At 36.8% G+C, this 21,927-nt stretch overlaps 2 protein-coding genes across 3 annotated transcripts; both read right to left on the reverse strand.

The window, feature by feature from the left end:
* Positions 1-9,318: 9,318 nt before the first annotated feature.
* LOC133682662 (nuclear pore complex protein NUP62) lies at positions 9,319-15,712 on the reverse strand. Of its 2 annotated transcripts, XM_062106122.1 has the most exons (9): positions 13,880-15,709; positions 13,354-13,438; positions 12,955-13,033; positions 12,329-12,451; positions 11,970-12,047; positions 10,633-10,736; positions 10,235-10,322; positions 10,049-10,147; positions 9,319-9,774 (listed from the first exon to the last, which is right to left on the reverse strand). In XM_062106122.1, exons 1-9 carry the CDS (start codon positions 15,576-15,578, stop codon positions 9,691-9,693), a joined length of 2,439 nt encoding a protein of 812 aa, XP_061962106.1. In that variant the 5' UTR covers positions 15,579-15,709; the 3' UTR covers positions 9,319-9,690. The 2 variants fall into 2 exon arrangements, with proteins under 2 accessions (XP_061962106.1, XP_061962107.1); XM_062106123.1 differs by lacking the exons at positions 9,319-9,774; positions 10,049-10,147; positions 10,235-10,322; positions 10,633-10,736 and adding an exon at positions 11,700-11,857 and having other exon boundaries at positions 13,880-15,712.
* A 1,205-nt stretch (positions 15,713-16,917) lies between these two features.
* Positions 16,918-21,569, reverse strand: LOC133682168 (carotenoid cleavage dioxygenase 7, chloroplastic). Its single transcript, XM_062105443.1, has 7 exons — positions 20,734-21,569; positions 18,813-18,941; positions 18,589-18,720; positions 18,021-18,293; positions 17,782-17,867; positions 17,267-17,581; positions 16,918-17,132 (listed from the first exon to the last, which is right to left on the reverse strand). The coding sequence occupies exons 1-7, from the start codon at positions 21,491-21,493 to the stop codon at positions 16,986-16,988; spliced, it is 1,842 nt and encodes a 613-aa protein (XP_061961427.1). The 5' UTR covers positions 21,494-21,569; the 3' UTR covers positions 16,918-16,985.
* Positions 21,570-21,927: the final 358 nt, after the last annotated feature.

The raw sequence follows: 21,927 nt of genomic DNA on the forward strand, positions 1-21,927 counted from the left end.
GGTGCAGGATGTTCCTTGTTAGGAGAGCAGGAACTGGTGCTTATAAGTGGAGTGGGTGAACCTACAAATCCAGGAGTCTATTTAAACTCTTGTTATTAAGGACAATGTGTGCTTTACAGTCCTTAGTAGAGCTTGAAGTCATACAAATATAAATTTATTTTTCTAGGAAAGTATGTGTGTTTTGAGTTACCTGCCAACGTTCTTTCTGCAGGTCCTGTGATCCTATCAACTTTTATTTTTATACTTGATGAGTTTGTTATCTTTTAATGGTCAAATTACCAAGAACAACATAGAAAACCCATGTCTGACAGGGTAAAAGAAACAGAGAAAAGGAGACCAATTAAGGGATAACAGTTGACTGAGAGCTAGCTTCCATAAAAAGTAAACAATGAAGGGCAAAGGACAGCCAAGCCCGTCGAATGCCTCATCCACCACCTTACATGCCTTGCTTATGTTACGGTTAGAGCTTAAAGTAAACTCCTTGCTTATTATAACATGATTATTGGATTTCATTTTCTAAACATTTCACTTGAATGGGGAGTTGGAACTAACAGAACCTTCTGTCAAGAAAAGTGGACCTGAAAACAAGCTCATAACCTTAAGGGTTAGCTTAAATTTCTGTAGTTTTCATAAAAAGAGAACAGCAAGGGATCCAGGAGCTTATATCATCTAAATTAATTCAGAGATCAAAAAAGTTGTGTAAGTGAAATAATTAAATTCTAATCTAAAAACAAGCCCCATAGAAAAATCTGACTTGGTATCTCTCGTTAGAATTCTGATTTAAACAAAGGAGGATCACATGTCATATGAAGGAAATTAGACAACTTGTTACGGAAAGGTTGGGTCTCTGGCTAAAACTTCAAAGTTTTTCGCTTGTACATGGAGTGAATAAAATGTTGAGTTACAGTTGGGGATTCTGTAGCCAAGTGGTACAATTTCTGTTTCCAGATAGGTAGCAGAATTTGACAGATAAAAGAGAGTACTAACTTTTGGAATACTGCAGAGATGATGAACATGCTAGTTGCAGGTATGGACCCTATGGCCATGATGCTAAAAGACCTTGGTATTTGATTGCTACATTCATGCCTTATCCTACTTGGGAAAAAGAAATGTACTGAGAAGTGTGCATTCAATTGTTTAATTTATTTACTGGGTTGTAGGTGCTGAATCTGACAGCACAGTTCCAGTGCTGAACAGACCACAAGTATCAGGAAATCAACTCTCATCATGGAATTACATTTGTACGCGCAATAAAATTAAGGGGAAAATGTTCTTGAGAAGCCTTTTCAACCACATTGAACTCAACAAGGCAGAATTAGAAACCAACTTTGAGAAGAGAATTCCACTCCAGTTTCACATAAGTAGATCAATAAACATCAAATGGAAAAAAAAGGATCAAAGGCTTAATCCAAAATCATAATAACTGGGGATGGAAATGGTGATAACATGCAGCAAGTATTTCCTTCCATTAATTAATGAACATGATGCAATGCTTGTCTGTACACTTTGTATAAAGCAGAAAATTTGAGCAATAACATTATTGTACTTGATTGATCATGCTGGCTTTCACCAACTGCTCAACTAATTTGATTGTAGATTGCAGACTCATTGAATGATTCCTCCAGAATCATATCTCCTAGTTTCAGAGAGTATCTTTCCATTAGCGCACTTGATTTCAAAACTGCTTGTTCACTTTGCAAAATCAAGAAATTAGGATACTAACATTGTTGAACCTGATTGATGTTGAGTTATGGTTAAATGTCTTCTTAGAGTATAACTTACAACCAAATACAATTCAACAACCAACTCTGATAAACCAAAATTGAACTACTCAAATGGAGTTGTTAATCTTCCATCACTAATCTCAAAAAAACATGTAGCTATCTGCTTAGTAATGGATTGGATCAAAAGACTAGATATAACACCTTCAATTTAAAGTTTGGCACCAAATATGCAGCAGATCAATGGCAATGAACCTTCATGCTCTGGTTGTTTCTAGGAAAAAGATAAAAGCACACCACCAAATAAATCCTTCTAGTAGACCTGTGAAAACAACAGTCAACCACTATAAGTGTTCATATGGCTCCGTGCATGTTTTGTTTATTCATTGTATGAACATTAAATCCATGGCAATACTGTAGAGAAAAATATATCTGCGGAGAAAAACAGCCAAGGGTGCAAGATCTTACATTGTAGGAGAAACTGAAGCACTTGACCAAGTCAGTACCTCTGCATCATAAAAGAGACCCATTTTACCAACTTCACGCCTTAGCTCATGTCACACCATAATCATTACCTCACTTCCTTTGTCAAGCTACTAGAAGCTGATCGAAACATTAAGGCCTACAAGAATTGCATACGTTTAGACCATGGCTAGTATTCTTGCATTAAAATTTCTTCACCAACACCAGAGCTCACATTTAACAGTATCTTCTCTTTTCCCTCTTAGAAATCTTCTTGCCAATAGGATTCACAAATGCTGGAAAACTAAATGGTACATTGAGACTGAATTGACCCTCATGATAGAGTAACTTTTGAGACCAAGTCTCTTTGATTGAGAAAGTTGACCCTCCTTCAACCCAAATTGAAGAACTCTTGTCTGGTATGGATGCTCATCCACATTAGCTAACCAATTTTGGTTAGCCGATGTGGATGAGCATCCATACTAGAGAAGAGTTATTCAATTTGGGTTGAAGAAGGGTCATAGTGACTTGGTCTTAAAAGTTACTGTATCATGAGGGTCAATTCAGTCTCAATGTACCATTTAGTTTTCCAGCATTTGTCAATCCCATTGGCAAGAAGATTTCTAAGAGGGAAAAGATTCTGTTAAATGTGAATTCTGGTGTTGGTAAAGATCATGGTTGTGGATGCTCTTGGTAGCCAAAGTAGTACAATTTCTGTTTCTAGCTTTGTAGCAGAATTTGACAGATAAAGAGAGTACCTTTATGAATACTGCATAAAAAGTGAGCAGCGATAGACACGCACACACACGCATGGTTCCAAAGGGTGGTAGGGGCGGTCCTTGTGGCCATGATGCTGAAATCATGCCACTTAATTGCCACATGCATGCCTAACTTATCTTAAGAAAAAAAGAAATGTGCTAAGAAGTTGCAACTTTGCATGAAAGACTCTGAAAACGAGTACAAGTACAGTGTTCTTTTGAAAAAATTCTCGAATCTGTTTTTAAAGCTGCGTTTTTTGGGGTTAACAACAAAGAATTCTATTAAATTCAGAACAAGAAGTCACCGTTTTAGAGCCAAGTACACAACACGAGATTACAAGCACTAGAACATATATTTCTTAATACACCCTGATCATAATACTAGGTGCCTTTGTTTCTTTTTCAAGCATATATTTTTAGCTTTCCTTAATATCAAAATAAATGATCATTAACAAGCTTTCTGCAGAAATGCAGGTCAGCTTGTAATAATCCAGACTTCCAGACTAGAAAACTTGCTTTATGAACTTCTTTTTGGTATTTAATGGAAGAGTTTGCTGGTACATTTCAGAATCCACATGAAGTGGGTTTGTCTTCACATGTCCTCCATAGTAACTTGTTGCATATGAAGATGACTTGTGCTTTATAACTTGTTGCATTGCAGAGATTTCAGAATTACATCCATATAACCCGTGGGGATTGCATTGCAAGAATAAAGAAAGGATTTTCAGATTTTAACCACTAAAAAGCCTCTGAGGCCCTCCTGCTTTTTGAGTTTTTGCAATCTTAAGTCATTACCTAGTTTTCTACGTCGTGTAAAATATTGAGCTCGATAATGATGATATGGTATAGGTAAGAGTAGAGGGACAGAGGTTCTGGCCAAATTAAACTCATTTAACACTCAAGCCATGAGCTGAAGTAGATATTCATTTTCTATCAGAGAAAAGCTGACATACTGAGATTGAAGGTTAATGGCCATTATGCTGAAAAATCAAGCCATTCATTGCTAAATGGATTAGCATAAGATAGATATCATATTGCTAAGTAGGGGAAAATTACATCCGGTATTGAACTAATTAGAGGGCTGCAAGGTTACTATAACATACAACAAAGAAATACTTCAAAACGTGCACTGGACTGAAAACAAGAGACCTTACAACTAGAGAACAAAGTCACAAACCCTATACAACAGCCCCAAGGATCCCAACACAGAATCTAAGATAATAAAATATAGTTTAAGCAGATGAAGTAGAACTCAAGCTCTTCAGAATGCAGTAGCATACATGGAAAATCGAAGCTGAAAGGTGCCTGGTGCAAATAAAATTAACCCTGTGTAATCAGCAGGCACAGTAATATAATTTCAGGAGGCAAAGCTTCGAATAGTTTCTTTTTTATCTGGTCGGGAAATTGAAATTTGAAACACCAACTTGTCGTCTTTGAGCTAAATGAAAGGAAGAGATACCACCAACTGCCAAGAATCTGCCCCGGCCTTCTTTCATTCTTGCTCTCGATCCCTTGCATGTCTTACAAACATGGTACTTAGCTGGCCAGCTTCCCTCATTCAAAACTGTAAGAGTGACATCGCCTTCTTCTTCTGTCAAATATTTTCTCCCAAACCATGAAGGTGTACTCTGCATATAAAATTTAAACCCCAAAAAAGAAAGAAAGATTAGAAAATTGTGATTAATTAAGAAAAGAAAAAAAACCTTTTTTTGGTCGAACAATGTTTCAATTTGGAGATTACCATGTAGACCGCGGAGGCAGACGAGTTTCTAGCGTTTGGATAGTGAAACAAGGATTATCAGCAGGAACACCATTACTGTCTAGTGCTTTAAAATTTCCATGCTGCCAATGGTTGGTTTCTCAGAAGAACCACACCTTGATGCCTTTTCTTACCAGCTTGCTTTCCTCTTACACCTTCATATATTCTCAAGTACAATCAACAAAAACATGAAAACAGCGCACAAGGAAATATCACATTAGATCCTAGTTTTCTTGAAACAAAGAGAAAAAGAGTGAAGAAAAACATGCAATATATTAAGGTACGTTTAGAAGAAAAACCTAATTCTACCTTGCCCTTGATTAACTATCTATCCATACTGCTAAACTGAGCTCCATTAGCAGCTTTAGCTGAATCAGTTTCCACTGACTTGCGAGGCTGAAAATCAAGAATCAAGTTGTGTTTCTTCTGAGTCTGAAGAAACTTCATCAATTAAATGAAAAGAGCTGTCATCATCTTCAGCTGAATCAGTTCCCAGAGACTCAAAAACTATAAAATCACCGTAGTCAATAAAGTAATAATCTGAAAATTTTTCCCGGCCATCTTGAAAGAAAACCTGACCATTAAGCTTTGCTAATGCAACTTTCCATGCTTCACCACTTGGAACCTTAAGAAGCACAAATTTTGACAAATCATTTTCATGTTTTCTCTCAAACTTCTCGGGAATTGACTGTAAATAACAGAACAGGAAAGGAAAATGTTTCAGATTTTGCTCAAAACTTGAAAAAACAAAAAAGATGTAGAGAACAAGAAACACTGGAAGGACGCCACACTGAGAATTGAAAGGATACTCGCAAGCTTCTGATTCTTCATAACATCATTCATAATTATTTTTACAATGTATTGTTTCTTTGGTGTAAACAATGAGAGATTCTTGCCTGTTCTGCTAGAAGAAGCCATTTGCAACAGCTCCTAACAAGCAACAATGGTCGCCGCTACTTTAGTTGCTAATGAACACGGCTCAAGCGAGAAGGAAGCATCAAAAGGAGCCAATAATTATAGAGTTTAACGTGTGTCTGTTAGGAGTAAATCGGTTCATCCTTAATCACACCCACAGTATGTGCGCTTCTGTAGCAGGCTAATAGAATCCCAGACCAAAAGTAGCTCTCCAATCCAATTTTTACGATGTGGAGCTGTCAGTGTGTACTTTGAGAGCTCTGTCAAGGTGCTTTGTAGAAACTTTCTTTTGAATCTCAAGGATTCTCTTTACTCTTTAATGCATACAGAGCAATGAACCTCTTTTCTAAAGATATTCTGTGAAACTGGAGTATTTGCTAGAAGGTCCAGTCGATGAAACTCACTTAATTTGCATGAGAGTGCCTCTTTGCTCACAGCTTAATGATGCATGCTGCATACAGCTAGCTTACATTGCTTACCACAGCTTTGGATCTTTTGAAACCTGAAGGATAACCTCACCATTCTTCTCCTTAAAATATCTATCAGCAAACTTGAATGGTATACTCTGCCATGATTAATTGAAAGAAAGTAAAAGGACATAAAGAAAGATACCGTTATTCCAATAAAAGGAGTGAGAACCAAAAATATATATTCTTGAACAGAAAGGGAGGCAACTCTCCCTTAACTTCTTTCTATATCTATCCAAATTTAAGCAAAAGAAATGAGCGCGTGCAACTTGTGCTGGTTGATGAACTGCACGGTTTTGAAAGCATGCCATATTAGCTCCACTGCAAACATATGCTGGTTGTATGGCTATGACAAAAAAGGGGTTCTCAGATTTGAAAGCATAAGCTCTGAGAAGAGCCTTTTCTTTTTCAATTGCAGAAAGTGGAGCCAATCTTTTTGTCTTCAAACCGCTTCCAGCATCTTTTCTTGAATTGTTAGCCATCTTGTGAGGCAAGGAGTTCTTAATCTTCTTCTCTGGAGTAAGGCTGTCGTCTTCTTCACTTTTTCACCCTTTTTCTTTGGTTCCATATTTATGGTGTGAACTTGACGTGCCATCTTCACCATCTCTAGGGAACTCGGGATCAATATCAATCAGCACGCTTCTTTTGGGTTTGGCTTGGTTGGCTGCTTCATGATTCAAAAGGGTATAAGCATGAATACATATCTATACATGTTCATGAAGTTTACTAGCAGATCATTACTCAACTACAGCCAAGCGATGGCTGTCATCTTTATTAGCTCTGACAATGATTACTTTGAATGACATTTCAATGCATTCAGTCAGTTCAAAGACGCAAACATCACCAACTTCCAAATAATTGTCCCACGTAAAATTGTTCCAACCACTGCGGATTTGTGTCTTGGCTTTCCCATTACCTGGGTAGACAAAGTACTTAACAGGCCAAGTTCTCCCATCCAAAACACAGAGGACGGCATCACCATGATCATTGTTGAAATATTTCTGAGCAAAGCTTTTTGGTATAGGCTACAGAAAGCACATTAAAGGAAAAGAACTAAAAAAGGAGTAATACAAAAAATATTAAAACATGAAAAATGACTTTCATGGTCTAGAAGAGTTTCAATTGAATGCTTACCAATCTACATCCAGGATAAACATATGATGGCTGCATAGCAACCATGAAAAACGGACTATCAGGTTTTAAAGCAGCACTGGCTCTTTCAAAAGTAGCAGCTTTTTCTTCAGCTGTCAATGATTGTGCCCGGTTAACCCCATTTAACCTTTTTTCTGACTAGGCAAGACTCTGTTCCCTCTCGTTGCTGCAAGATTAAAACCTCCAGTTGAGAAATACCAACCATTGTAAGCTATGGACAAGCATAAAACATATGAAGAGAGCACTTTATTTGGTTTCAAGAAAATATTGTGCAAGTAGAAATTACAGACCTTCACGTTGTCTCAACAGATAGCGTGAATTTACTTTTCCAACGGAATTATCTTGCTTAGTTGCAATGGATTCAGCACGAATTTGCAACTTTGAAGTCCTCTCTCAAATTTACCAGTAAAACTGGTTCTCGTTCTCTTCTGAGGCTCAGGACATGGTGCGGGAGGATTTCTCATTTGTTTGTGGTATGAGGGGAAATCATCCAAGATTTCAACAGAGACATCATCATCAGTTTCTTCTGTCCTAGGCTGTTGAAATTCTCCCTCAAGGTCAGGCTCCTCATCACCATCCGTCATGCTAAATGAATAATCTATTTCCATGGCAGTCTTGTCCAATATGAGAACATGAAAGTGACAACTCTTCTTATATTCAAAAACCAGCAAGGAACCCAGGGCTAGGGAGTAATGCTCAGCAAATTCTTTCCAGCCGTTTTGTAACCATATTTTACCATCACTCTTGAACAATTCTACTTCCGAAACTGGTTTATATGTTAATAAAAACAAAGCTCTTACTTCCTAAGTATCAAGAACATGGTGATGTATTGATTCTTTTTATTTTTTAAAATTTATTTTTAATATTCATACATTAAAACGACATGAAAATTTAAAATAAATAAATATTGACATAAACATGAAAAAAGACGATTCCTGTGTGTTTAGTGATGCAACGCAGGTGCTTGAATAACATAAGCTTCAGCAGTGACAAACAGCCAGCACTGTGTTCCTTTCAAGAGCTTGGATTTTGTTGGAAATGACTATATATCTGACAGACAAATTAATCAACTCCAGAACTAGAAGCCGTTGTCTTATCAATCTAATCATGGGCATGCCGATGGCAGTTGCATAGTTACTAAATCATTGGTTACTCGAGGAATATGTTTGGTTTCTATTACAGTTGAGAACAAACCAACTAGTTACTTGTTCTTGTTAACTTTTCGACTCTAGTCCTTTTCTTTTTTTATCCTTCTTGAAATCATCAAGATTTTACTCGAAACGAAAATCTATTGGTCATGGATAAAAAATATGGGAAAAGTAATCTGTCCCGTGCTCTGATGATTAGTCCCACCTACCAATAAAATTCAACACGAAGCACTCTTGTGTGGATTGATGGTGTTTGGGAGATTTTTTATTTATTTTTAGACATTTTTTTAAAGTATTTTTAATTTAAAAAAATATTAAATTAATATTTTATAATAATTTTAACATGTTGATATTTAAAACAAAAAAAATCTAAAAAAAACATTTTATACCACAATTCTAAACACAAACTTAAAAATGATTTGAAAAATTTCCCCAAATCTCTCCTCTCTCTCTCTCTCAACCCAACTAACAGTATACATTGCAATCTAGAGATGCCAGAGAAAACGAGAGAAGTGAAAATGAATCTGGTTCAAGGAGGTGGGAGATAATAGCTCTCATTGTTCATTGTATATAATGATGGAAAAGAAAGAGTACAGGCAGTATTATACTCTTATTCTCTGCTTTATAATACTCAGACATGGGAAGGGTTGTGGGCCTTGTGGCATGGCAAGGCTGGTGTTTAAACCCAGTGTTTCTTCCCGAAAGATATATTGGGAAAAATTGATTTCAACATTTTTTTTCATTATTTTCCTCTCAATCCGGGACAAAAAATTTATGAACCAAAACGAAAACTTGGAGATTTAACTTCCTTCCAAACAAAGAAAGGAGCTCAGATTTCACTCTCATTTCCATTACTTTCCCTCAAAACACGCAGAGTGAGAAAATGATACAATCACTCATGCACGCACAAACCCTAGCAAATAGAGTCAAAGGATCTAAGAGAGAAACCCTAACAAATTGCAGGGGTTAATCTGTTCAATAAGTACCATCTTCCAACCAATGGGGTTTTTCCACCCAGTACATATGGGGCTAAAAGCCAAGTCAAGATTCTCTCGGAAGCAGTTGGGTTCAAACAAATGCAGGCTGATAGCTACAATGACATGCAAATCACAAGCACAGTTCCCAAGCTAAGCCTTTGCAGGATATCAGAATATATCAATTCTAACCAAGGAATTACATATGTGCATTTAATTTATGAAGCAAAGAAAAGAAAAGATGACAAATCCTTTTCATCCACAATGAACTCAACTAGGCAGAAACCAACTTCGAGAAGACACAGGGCAATACACATCATCCATGGTCAAGACGTCAAAATTTTAAACCCAAAAATTGTCGATCAGCAGCAGAACCTTGGTTAGCAAGCTTTTGAATACGTGAAGAAAACTCTTCAGCCTGTTTAAGATTTAAGTAGAGATCAGTGTTCTTCCAATGGAAAGTAAAAAAGAAACAAAAGATTAATCCACAAACAAATTTATGATTCCTTTTATATCCCAGAGCACTGATGGCAATATCATAAAGTAGAGTTTTTTTTTTTTTTTTGTGGTTCAAAGTTTGGACCCAATTAATTTGTGTGAAAATCTTCCTGGACACACTTGATTGTGAAACTCAAATTAATAAACATCACATTGTTTTTTAGATATAACGGATCAGGGTAAAAGATATTAACCTTCTCATCAATCCACATTAAAGAACTTAGTTGATTGTTGAGAATTCGGACAACCATGTCCAATGGAGTCATCCCATCAATTGCATCAAGTTCACCACCCTGAACAAATCATATGGGAAAATCATCTGTTAGAGTTTATTTCAAAAAGCTCATTGACAAGTAAACTATAAAAATGAAGGCCGTTACCTGGTTGGCATTGACAGTCTGAATTACTGATTTTATCTGTTCTGTCATCTGTTCCATTTCCCTCTCTATAAATTCAGCCTGCTCATACCTGAAAAGTAAAACCAAAGAAAAAAAAATACAAACAGATGTAGATCAAGGTGGAAGGATACCGGAAAAGTAAGTTCTTAAAGCACATTCCAGTGACCTAAATAAAATTTTAAGAAATCCAGTTTTCAAACAAGAAAAATATGGTGTCTTTAACTTTGTTATATCCAACATATTTCACATTTTATTGATTTGATGATTTTTAAGTCAGGTTAATCAGCAATTAGTGAACAGGTCAGAATATGAAGGGTAGATCAGGCCTACAAAAGGCAAACCATGTGAAAGCAAAAGGAAAGCAAAGACCAAGTTCTCACATAGCATCTCTAGTCGATGCAGCTTCATCATCAAGAAGCGATCCACGCTCATCCTTGTAAATACGTTCAGCTTCTTCTTCTATACTTTGCAAAGCCTTGTCAACCTGACAATATAGAGAAAAGAAGTAAATGGAACCATTCAAAAAAAGATCATGTTCAGATTTATGCTTTGCATGCTCTCGTTAGAAACACTTCTAGCAGGGTCAGACAGAAATTGACAGGACCAAACCAGGACTAAGCACACATTTATGCAAGGCCCAAATTTCCACAATACACAAATAAAGGAATTTTCCAGCCTTTATAGACAGTCCTGAATCTTCAATCTTTTCCAAAGTCATTTTTGGTGCACTTAAGGTTCCAGTATGAATCTCTTCAAAAGGGCTTGGTTCAAAGACAGGTAATGCTCATACATATGAAGCATAAGTGACTGGTTGACAAGTCAGGTTGGCTTCCAGATAACCTAGTGAACAGATAGATGCATCATATTTCAATTAACATGTTGGGAAGAAAGTCTACTATGGATGGACAAGTTTGGATTTCACATATATAGAAGGGTTTTGATGTGAATTAGAGCGGTTGACTTAAGCCGAATCCAAGTAGGGATGGAAACAGTGAACACAGCTGTCAACGATTTTCCAGCAAATATCATTAAATATGGCTCCAGTAGTTTTAATGCATATTGATTGATCATCAATATCAACAGCCACGCACATAATGTAAAAAAAGCTTAAACTATGTTGTAATTGATTAAAGATGCTAAACTTGCAGCTAGTCAAACACCATATGTTATGTCTCATAAATGCTTGATTACAGCATGTAACAATTTAAACAAAGGCCAAGAGACACCCCAACAGAATGTTTTCATCTGGTATTGGTAGTGATTCAGAGGATGGTAGTGGCTGGCTCACTATAGAATTTTTGGATTTTATGTACAGCAAGCTAATGTCTTCTAGAGGATTGAGCAATAATTAGCCAGATGTTCATTGTAGTTATTGACCACCAGCAAATGCGCACAGAAAAGACACCAACAGCTAAGTGAAAAGGTATAATTAGGGGATTTATCTACCGCCAAATATTTGATGAAAGAGATGGCCAAATATGGTAAATCTACCATCATCAACGTAAGTGCTTGCTCATCAACAGCAATCATTTGATGTCCATCACACCATAATTGAAAGAGAAGCCAAGAGGGGATTTTCCCTCATATTGCGAAAGCATACAAACTCTTCATGCACAAACCAGAAGGCGAAAAAATATAATTATCAAATAACAAAACATAATGAGAGTAGTGACAGGAAAAAACAGGAAATGAAGAACTTAATAAAATACTAAAATACCTCCTGTTGATGAGTCTCAATTAACTCCAACTTTCGCTCCAAATTAGCTTGGGTCTCAACCACTTTTGCCACTTCAATCTGAACAAAACAATATACATTGGAGACACAAGGCCTTCGATGGACGCAAATGGTTGAAATTCATGAAGCACGGGGCCATTTTCATAAATCAGAAACATAACTCAGTTTAAAACAGTTAATTCAAATGTAAGGAATGATAATAGTTATTCTTGTATCAAAACAAATAAGATGGTATGAGTTTGTCACTTGATAACATCCATAAGGCACATGAGGATACTAAAATTATGTTATCTCATTGAAAAATAGGATTTCTTTTGCAAAGAAATTATAATTACATTTACCTCAAGCCGAAGAAGAACATCACGATTTTGCAAGATCCTTTTATCCCACTCAGCTATGGCAGTAGCTTGCTTCCGAAATTTCCCAGTACGCTCTTGCAGCTCAGCATTCCACTCTTTGATGATCTTCAAAGAAAATAAATTACATGCATGTTTAGAGCAAATTAACAAAGTAACAGAGAACAAAAGGGCCTAAAATGTAAATAGGCCCAATAACAGTACTAAGATAACAAGGTAGTTGGGGAGTGGCGGGTTAAACGAAGCAACATTAGATCCTAGAGGCATAAAATTCACATTCATATCTTTCTCTTCCTTTCATTAAAATGCAGAATATGAGAAAAGAAATTCATGAATAAACATGAAACTGGTAAGCAAACTTGTCATATCAATCCTAAATGGAATTGCATATTTTTGTGGTGGATAAATATTGTCTTTTTCTGCTCTTTCATTCTCCTCTTGCCAGAGGACAGCTAGTGATATATATTTGTCATTGTAAAATAAGGTAGATCATAAAAACTACATCACAGGATAATAACTCTCCAGTACATGTGCACAGAGAGATTTATAACACATTTGTATCACCCAAGAGACCAAGGTGCAGCGAGAAGAATAGATGAAACATGAAGTACCTCCTCAACAGTCTTCCCTGTAATCTCAGACGGCAATTTTGGTGTAGCGGTTAAGGCAGTGCTAACACTTGAACTTGTCCTGTAGGATAAGGGGAAACATGAGAGAACAAATCAATTAATCAAAAAAATGTTAAATACCTTAGAGAAGCTTCATTTTTTTCAATATACTTCAATTATAGAGTTTAAAAGGAAACCAATTGCAGAACTTTAGAAACAGGATGTAATATACAAATCAAAATCTGGAAAATAAAGTGTCTAGCTAAAATTCTTACAGACAAAGATGACAGAAATTATATTTTTTACTTTTAGTAACTACCAACATAAACAATGATAGGTGTTTTAGATACTAGAAAAATGTTGGAGAAAAAAAAAATTGCCACCAAGACTAAGCATACAGACCCACTAGTGGAAGCCACACCAAGCGATGATGTCTGAGCAGTAGTGCTGGAAGTTGTTGTAGGTGCAGCAGTTGAAGCAGGGACACCTGCAAAATGAATTCCGTGAGAACCTAATGGCGAATAACCACTACTTGACTAATTGAAGTTCAACGAGGAAGTCGTATTTAACTAGTGGGGGAATAAATCTAGAACATACATGTCTAAAACCCCCAAGAATAAAGATTCACCTGAAAATAAGATGGGAAAAAGAAAGTTTTCTAAGGTTCAAGGGTTGTTTGATGTCCGTTTTGCTAGCATGAAAACAAAGAATGTGATTCAATTTTTTCTGTAGCAACTAAATGTGACAGGAACATCACCTACTTCATTTTGCAATCCAGCAAATATACAACTTATCTAACAGAACGCATAAGCAAGCAGAAGGGCACATACATATCAATTCAATTTAAGTAACACCATTACCATCTACTTTCTCCCAAATTCCAATAATAAACAAAAATAGAAAGAATAAATAAAATTAACACACTCACTGAGTAGAGGCGCAGAACTACTAGCCGGTTGAGTTTGTGATTTTGAAGTAGGCGCCGGTGATATGCTGGACAATGAAAATCCAGTAAACGAGCTAGCAGTAGTCCCTGAAGACGCAGCCACACTAGTTGTAGCAGAAGGAAAACCTGAAAAAGAAAACCCCGCAGAGCCAGAAGAAGAAGCAGCAGCACCTGTCCCAGCTGTAGTTCCTGAAGTCATACCAAATGCAGGCAAACTCAACCCCGAAGTAGTACTGCTAGTACTAGTAGAAGTAACTTCAGTAGCACCACTAGCTGGAGTAGAAGCAGTTGTAGTAGTAACTGTAGAAAACAACGGCGATACAGTTGTGGATTTCACCGATGACGAAGAGGCTGCGTTGCCAAATAATGAAGGTTGTGAAAGCGCTGATGGCTGCGTCCCAAACGAGAAAGAAGTTGTCGTTGAAGGAGCTGGCGTGGATGAGATAGCAGCAGTACTAGCAGTAGTCGGTGCTGAAGCTGTGGTGGTTTTTGGGAAAGAAAATCCGGCAGAGAAGCTTGGAGCAGAGCTTGCATTAGAGAAAGAAGATGAAGAACCATACGAATTAGTAGTGGTGCTGGTGGTTGAAGCAGTAGATGATGATGATGATCCAAACAGAGACGGCGCAGAACTTGTGGTGGACAGAGAGTTGCCAAACAAGGATGAACCTGTACTTGATGCGGATGAAGGTGTACCGAATGAGGATGGAGTAGAAGAGGCACCCGTTCCGAACAGAGGAGAAGCGGAAGTAGCTGTGGAGGAAGTGGATCCAAACAAGGGAGCGGGTGAACGTGTGCCAAACAGAGGCGAAGCGGAAGTAGTTGTGGAGGAAGTTGATCCAGACAAGGGAGAGGGTGAACTTGTGCCAAACAGAGGCGAAGCGGAAGTAGTTGTGGAGGAAGTTGATCCAGACAAGGGAGAGGGTGAACTTGTGCCAAACAGAGGCGAAGCGGAAGTAGTTGTGGAGGAAGTTGAGCCAAACAAGGGCGAGGGTGAGCTTGTGCCAAACAGCGGCGTAGCGGAAGTTGCGGAGGAGGAAGTTGAGCCAAACAAGACTGAGGATGAAGTTGTTCCGAACAAGGATGAGCCTGTACTTGTTCCAAACAGAGGCGAAGGAGCGGGTGATGATGATGATGAAGTAGTTGTGCCAAAGGAGGAACTTGCGTTTGCCGTAGAAGAAGAAGCGGAGCCAAACAAGGGATTAGGGGAAATGGAGGCGGCAGAGAGAGAGCCAAACAGGGATGGAGTTGTACTTGTGGAGGATGAGGCTGTTGCAAAGGAGAATGGGGAAGAAGTTGAAGCTGATGAGCCAGACAGGGTGGAAGAGGGAGTGGAGGTGAAGGTATTAGAGGAGGAAAAGGACAAGGAAGGGGCGGAGGAGGTGTTGGAGCCGAAGGAAGGGGGTGTGGTGGTGGTGGAGGGAGCGGAGGAAGATCCAAATGAGAATCCGGTGGCAGGGGCGGAGGAGGTGTTGGAGCCGAAGGAGGGGGGTGCGGTGGTGGTGAAGGGAGCGGAGGAAGATCCGAATGAGAATCCGGTGGCAGGGGCGGAGGAGGTGTTGAAGCCGAAGGAGGGGGGTGTGTTGGTGGTGGAGGGAGCGGGGGAAGATCCGAATGAGAATCCGGTGGCAGGGGAGAAAGGGGAGGATTGTGTAGAGGAAGAGGAGAAGGGGAAGCCTGACATTGTTGAGGCTCTCTCTTTCTGTCTCTATGCAATTAATTGTTTAGGGTTTTCAGTTTTGAAATCGGAGGGTTTTTGGTGAGTTCGGGAAGGAAGGGGAAATGGAGGGAGGAGTACTGCCATTCTGGCCACTGGCACTGCGGCATTTATATCTGTGGGCTTTTTTAGCTTTGAATAATTATAGTGAACGGGCTTCTAGCCTGTTTCGGTTTATTTTTCTTTGATGGGCTCAATATCATGCTTTATAATTGGGCCCTGGTGTCATTAATTTTTAGAGGACTGCCCACTTGGCTGCTATCAGCTACTTTACCTTAAATTTTTATTTTTTTTTGACCCCCATCAATTAGGTTCTCAGGACACCATTTTGTGCAGGGTAGAAAAAATCAATTTCTATTCTGTTTTTTATGAAATTGAATAAACCCATATAGAAATTCATTTTAAGAGGTGCAGGTAGCTTTGCCATATTTTATTGAATCTACTGTTAAAAAATAATATAAATTTTATTTTGGATCTCATCTAAAAATTTAAATTATTGAATTGAGATAATTCTTTAATATAGTATTAAAGTAACGGACAGAGCCCGTGTCAATCTTTTATCTAATAAATGTGTTCTTTCCAGAAATCGGGGTCTGTTGCATATATTAGTTCTAGAATTATTACGATTATCTGAGTAATAAATATCATCAAACAAACTATAACTGATTTAGTGAGTCATTCGCAGTTTCATAGTCAAAATTAATTCATACCTACACATTCATGGCTTAATCTTTGAGACAAGCATATGACTACTGGCAGAATCAATCAGGTATTAAGCTTTTAAGTTGAATTGGTTTTTTGACATGATATCAGAGTCTTAATGACTAAGTGACCACGAGTTTAAATCTCATCATCTTTATTTATGTGATAAAAAATTAAGCACAAAGTAGTGTAAGTCTGTGCAAGTTTCAAGCTCAAAGAACTTTCATCTCAGGAGATGTATTAAAAAAAAATATAAATCACATATTGGGGTCTCACCTAAAAACCTAAACTATTGGGTTAAGATGATTCTTTGATATTTAATGATTTAGCCTGTTATTTGATAATATAAAGTGTTTATTTGAAATTGATCTAATCTGATTAAATTAAATTTATCGAGTTGAATGAACTCCGTGAAATTTTTAAAAATAAAAAATTATTCAAAAAGATATAGTTTAGGGTTGGTTTCGCAAATTCATAAACCTATGATGAATCACTTACATTTAAATTTTAAAATCCAAAAAACACAGATATTTGATGTGCTAACATCTTCTACTATGATTGATTTCATCTACATTTGCTTAACCAGGAATCTACCAGGTCTGTAGGAATGAATATCACAGCTATATTGATTAAAATGATGATCTCAGAATATAGCATTTTTAACTGATTGGATTAAGAACCGTTGGCCCAAAAACCATGGAAACCAAGTGGAAAATTTAAATGCCTGGGGACCTCTAATCTTGCTACAAGTGCATCAGCTTTCCCTATCCTCTTCGGATTCAAAATTACAAGATAACACCTTTGTATTGCAACTGCATACTGCAAAACAGCAAGAATGTGCAGCAAAGTTGCATTAAAACACATGCAAAAATCTTGTTTTTTCATTTTTTTTTTTCAGTAATGCTGCGGAAGAACATCGGAAAAAGACTCTTGAGTGCGGATTGATTTCTCACCTCCACTACCAGAAGATATCCATCGTCTTCTTCCCTTCCTTTTGGAACAAATATAGGCTCCCCGATAAATCTCCTCGCACCAACGGTCCATGTATGGATAGATTTGTCTAAGAAGTTTAGCTTCACCACCATATCGAAAGGGAAATGCGGCAATGTTTGGCGTGAGCCTGAAGAACTTGCTGCATAAACATATTTGTTTTTATTACCAGAGAAGTCAGGATTTATGACAGGAAAATCTGCTGGCTTGCTCCACTGATTCAAGGGTTCCACGCTGCTTTCTTGACAGGTCCCATCAGCACCCAAATTTATAGAAACCTACATTACATATAAATCAATATCTTAGGTCGAGGATAGCTCCACAATTGTGGTTGATCATAAAAATTTGAAATTCACAATTTTCACCATCTTTGTAGAGAAAAATCATCTTGGCTCTGCATCTTGTTCTTTTTTCCCTCGTGCATGAAACTAAAGCATTTCAATCCCTTACAGATTTATTCACAGAGAGAGAAGAGTACCTGAACAAGATGGGGCAGTAGCTCATCCCCACCTTCCTTCACGTTCATAACAGAAGGGTCTAGCTTAGCATTTTGCCAATTATATCCTGTCCAATTGCAAAGATATCACAGTTTCTGTCAAGAGTTGTCTAGATTCTTACTTGAAACATCAAAATGCTTTAACTTCAAAAAACTACGCTGATTTCTCTTTACTTCCGAGATAATATATCTTAATTAATAAGTGCTCAAAAACCACCCACCAAATAGTTTTTGGAAATTGAACCATTGGTAGGAGCAAATGGAAGCATGTATTTGAATTTGCAAATTTCCATGGACATCTTTGGCCTCATAAGCATTGCCAACATGTAGTAGCCACATTGTTGAAGGTGCTTCCACTGGCACTCTCCAGTTTCTATTGCTGGGTGATTTCTCAGGAAATCGAGGAAGCAAGTAGATGGGAGAGGTAGACTTGCTAGGATTCACTGACAAAGCTGATATCATCGGCGATAGTCCACAAATAGCAGTCATTGATCCTGCAATATCCAGGTTATGTATTGCTAAGTAATTAATCGTATCTGCCTACAAAATCCAAATTTAATGCTATTGTGATCTCTAGTCACTTGTGCCATAGCAATTCTTTAAGACAGCACATGAAAAAAAAAAAAAAAACAGCATTATTTTAACTATAATGATTGACTTGAAGATTTAATGACCCAAACCCTTTTTCCAAATCAATCCCCGATCTAACACCATAATATTAATTGTTTCCATTATATAATTTAAGATCAGACAAGATAACATAAATGTTCTTTGCATGCAGATAGTTACCGATGACATCAAGCTTAATGCGGTTGGCGAATAATATGTAATGAGTATCTGTAAATGCCCAGTCATGGATCATCAAATGATCAGGAATGTTGAATTCTTGTCTCTGCAACAACTTGAAATTTTCATCATATTCTGGAAAGGACAAATTGTTAATCAACAATCACTAGATGCATGAGATTTTTATTTCTAAGCATAAAATCACTGCCATTCTCAACATTATTTACCATAAAAAGTAAAATTACTGCGGGGCAGTAGCATGTCCTCGGCATTGCATGAAGCAGTGATCAGTCTGTTCCTTTTAGCATCGAGCTTATAATGGGACAACAATCTCTTTGGTGGCATTTTAAACACTCCTGTGCAAGTAATTTTTCAGAAGAAGAGAAAAACACTCCTATAGTCAGCAAAAACGCAAACATTAATATTTAACCCTCTGCAATTTCCTTTAATCTATCAATAAAATCTTTAGCCACCCTAATGTATCCATAGTTTATATTAGATAGTATTTGAAAACACGGTTAATTAGACTGATTTTTTAGAAAAAAGTTAATCAAAACTATCAAAACAAAAAAGCTAACAATTTGATTCGGTTAATTTCATGTGAAGTTTATAAAATATTCATAATTCAGTTAATGCTCACCCCGAATCTTCCTGTATCCTATAGCCACCCTGAATATTAATGAGAATAAACTACATGCAGCCGGTTAATTTCTTGTCTCTTTATTCTAAAAACTGAACGCTCAAATTGTAGTTTTCTATCTTATCATAATAAATAAATAAAATTTTAAAAAATAAAAATCAAATCAATTAATATAGGTTTCATTAACCTTGCAGAAAATTATCTATCTTATCATTTACATGTACCAAGTAAATTCGACTCAAATTTTACTCAATAAAAAAATGGTATAAATTAATGTTTTTATCTGAAACATGGTTTCTTGGAACGTCCGAGGCATTGGTAACTGTGACTCGTTCGGCAAGGATTTGTTGCATGCCTTTGGAATTTAAGAATCAGAGAATATATTTACGAGGATGTTTGACAATCAATGTGTTATACGGTGTTTTTTCAAAAAAAAAAACATTTCTTATTTTTTTCTATTTTTAACATTAATAAATTAAAATTATTTTAAAAAATATTAATTCAATATTTTTTAAATAAAAAAATATTTTTAAAAAATATCTAGAAATAAAATTAGAATTCGTGTAAAACACTCTCTTAAGTCTTAATTATTAATCACAAAATCCAATAATCCATACTGTACCAACCTGTCTTCTAGATTTCTTATAAATAATTTTAAATTTATTATAAGAAGATGATTTCTCTGTCAGGTCTCTAAGTGGATGCATCTCAGAAGGTCTGTTGAGTTGAGAATTATTAAACAAACCATAATTTAATTCATGTGTTTTTTTTTAAATAAAATTAGTTACTGTATTTCTACTGGGTGTTTCATAGCGTGGTAATTTTAATTTTCATTTATGTTTTAAGAGTGTGTTTTATTTTTAAAAATATTAAATTGTTTTTTAAAAAAAATATTTTACCAAGTTTAATAATTAATTTATTAACAGATCTATTACTTTTTAATTATATCCGAAGCGTTAAATCAACATATTCTTGGTAACTAAGCAAAAGAGGAACTGAGTATTGAAATGTAGAGATTAATACGGGGCGTTTTCAATCAAAGGGACTGCTTTTTAGTTCCTTAAAAATTCAAGGATTTTTAACCATATTTCGATTTTTAACCATTTAGCTCAATTTGAGTTTAAAAGGTTCGCACCATTTTTTACCTAATGATTTTGGAAGCTATTTTGTCAAGTGGAATTAAGACTATTTCACCAAATCAAGTAAGCTAGTGAGTAAAATAAAATAAAAAACTATGCAGAGTGTTAATTATATGTTTGCACCTTCTATAAAAAAAATGGCATGAGTTTAGAAATAAAATTCTTTTTTTATTATTTTACTATGATTCAGTAGAAAAAAACAAATGTTAATTAATTAGGATTTTCTTTTTCTTTTTTTGTGATGAAAATGATCATTTTACTCCTCCTTTTATATAAAGATGGAAACACCTTTTGATTTAGTGTATAAATGATGATTATTTTCTTTGATCAAAATTAAATATTAAACTTGTCGAGAGCAAAAACACGTACCATATAAGATTGGCTTCAATAATCCAGCAGTTATATCCCATGTATCACCACCATTTCTTCTATTATTCATCGATGAATCATGTCCGTTGATCATATCAAACCTCCCAGTAGTATCCAACGTTCCTAGTTCAATCTCATAAGGATCCCCACCTTCCCACAAACACAATAGCTTACCACCCCACCTCAACACACTAGTATTTGCCACATTTTTCATCACCTTGGTATTACCAAGTCTCTTGCCTCCCTTTAACACAGAAAACGGACCACGATGTGTAAACCGCCACGTGTTAGTCTCTGGATCGTGTTCCTCGACTTGAGCTTCTGTTTTTACGTACCTAGCCATGAACTTGACCTCTCTGTTGACTCCATCAATACTAAATGCCCTAAGGTATCCATGACCATCCAAAGGGTGCACCGTGGAGCCATGATCATCTGTAAATAGCCCTGGACCGGTTAGATAATACGTGCCGGACGGGAAATCAGATGGGACTGCTCCATCGACGACTCGAAGCGTTACTGCCTCGGTTGTCTCTGATCTTTGTGACACGAATAAGAATTGGTAGTCCCAAAAAGCAGCCACATGATCATCTATAGTATCCAGGGATGTACGGCTTGAGGCATGATCAGTGGTATCCGGGGTGGGAATGGATATGACTCTAGGTATTTTAATCTTAGCCGGCGATGGAGTTCGATGAAATCGAGGGAGTTTACTCGGTGAAGGGAAACTCGTGGGAGCTGTATGGTATGGTCTTGCTTGCATTGTTGTTTCTTTGAGCCAAGGATTTTTGGAAGCGAGTGAGATACGTTTTTTTTTTTTCCTCGAAGGTGTGTGATGATTAAGTTGTCACGGGGTTCGAATATATATAGGATTTGCCAGTCATGAAGTTTGCATGGTTTAAGGTCGATCTTCCAATATGTTAATGGTGGGGTAGGTTTGCTGGTGGGGCCATGATGGAGGACATTAAGAAATTTGGACACTGAATGGCAGACACAGTGTCTTGCTTATATAATTTTTTTGTCTGTTGTTTTAACTTATTCCAAGAGCATCTATCTATCTAGATATAAAAGCCGCAATGCCATGAGTCCTTTATGTTATCCTCCACTTTTTTATTTTCCCTTGCTCTGTTTTGACGAGCTTGGAGGGTCTAACAGGGGAAATAAAAACTAATAAACTCATGGGTCATAGGCTCCAAG

The sequence above is a fragment of the Populus nigra genome, chromosome 2 (assembly GCF_951802175.1).
Source record: "Populus nigra chromosome 2, ddPopNigr1.1, whole genome shotgun sequence".
NCBI lineage: Eukaryota > Viridiplantae > Streptophyta > Magnoliopsida > Malpighiales > Salicaceae > Populus > Populus nigra.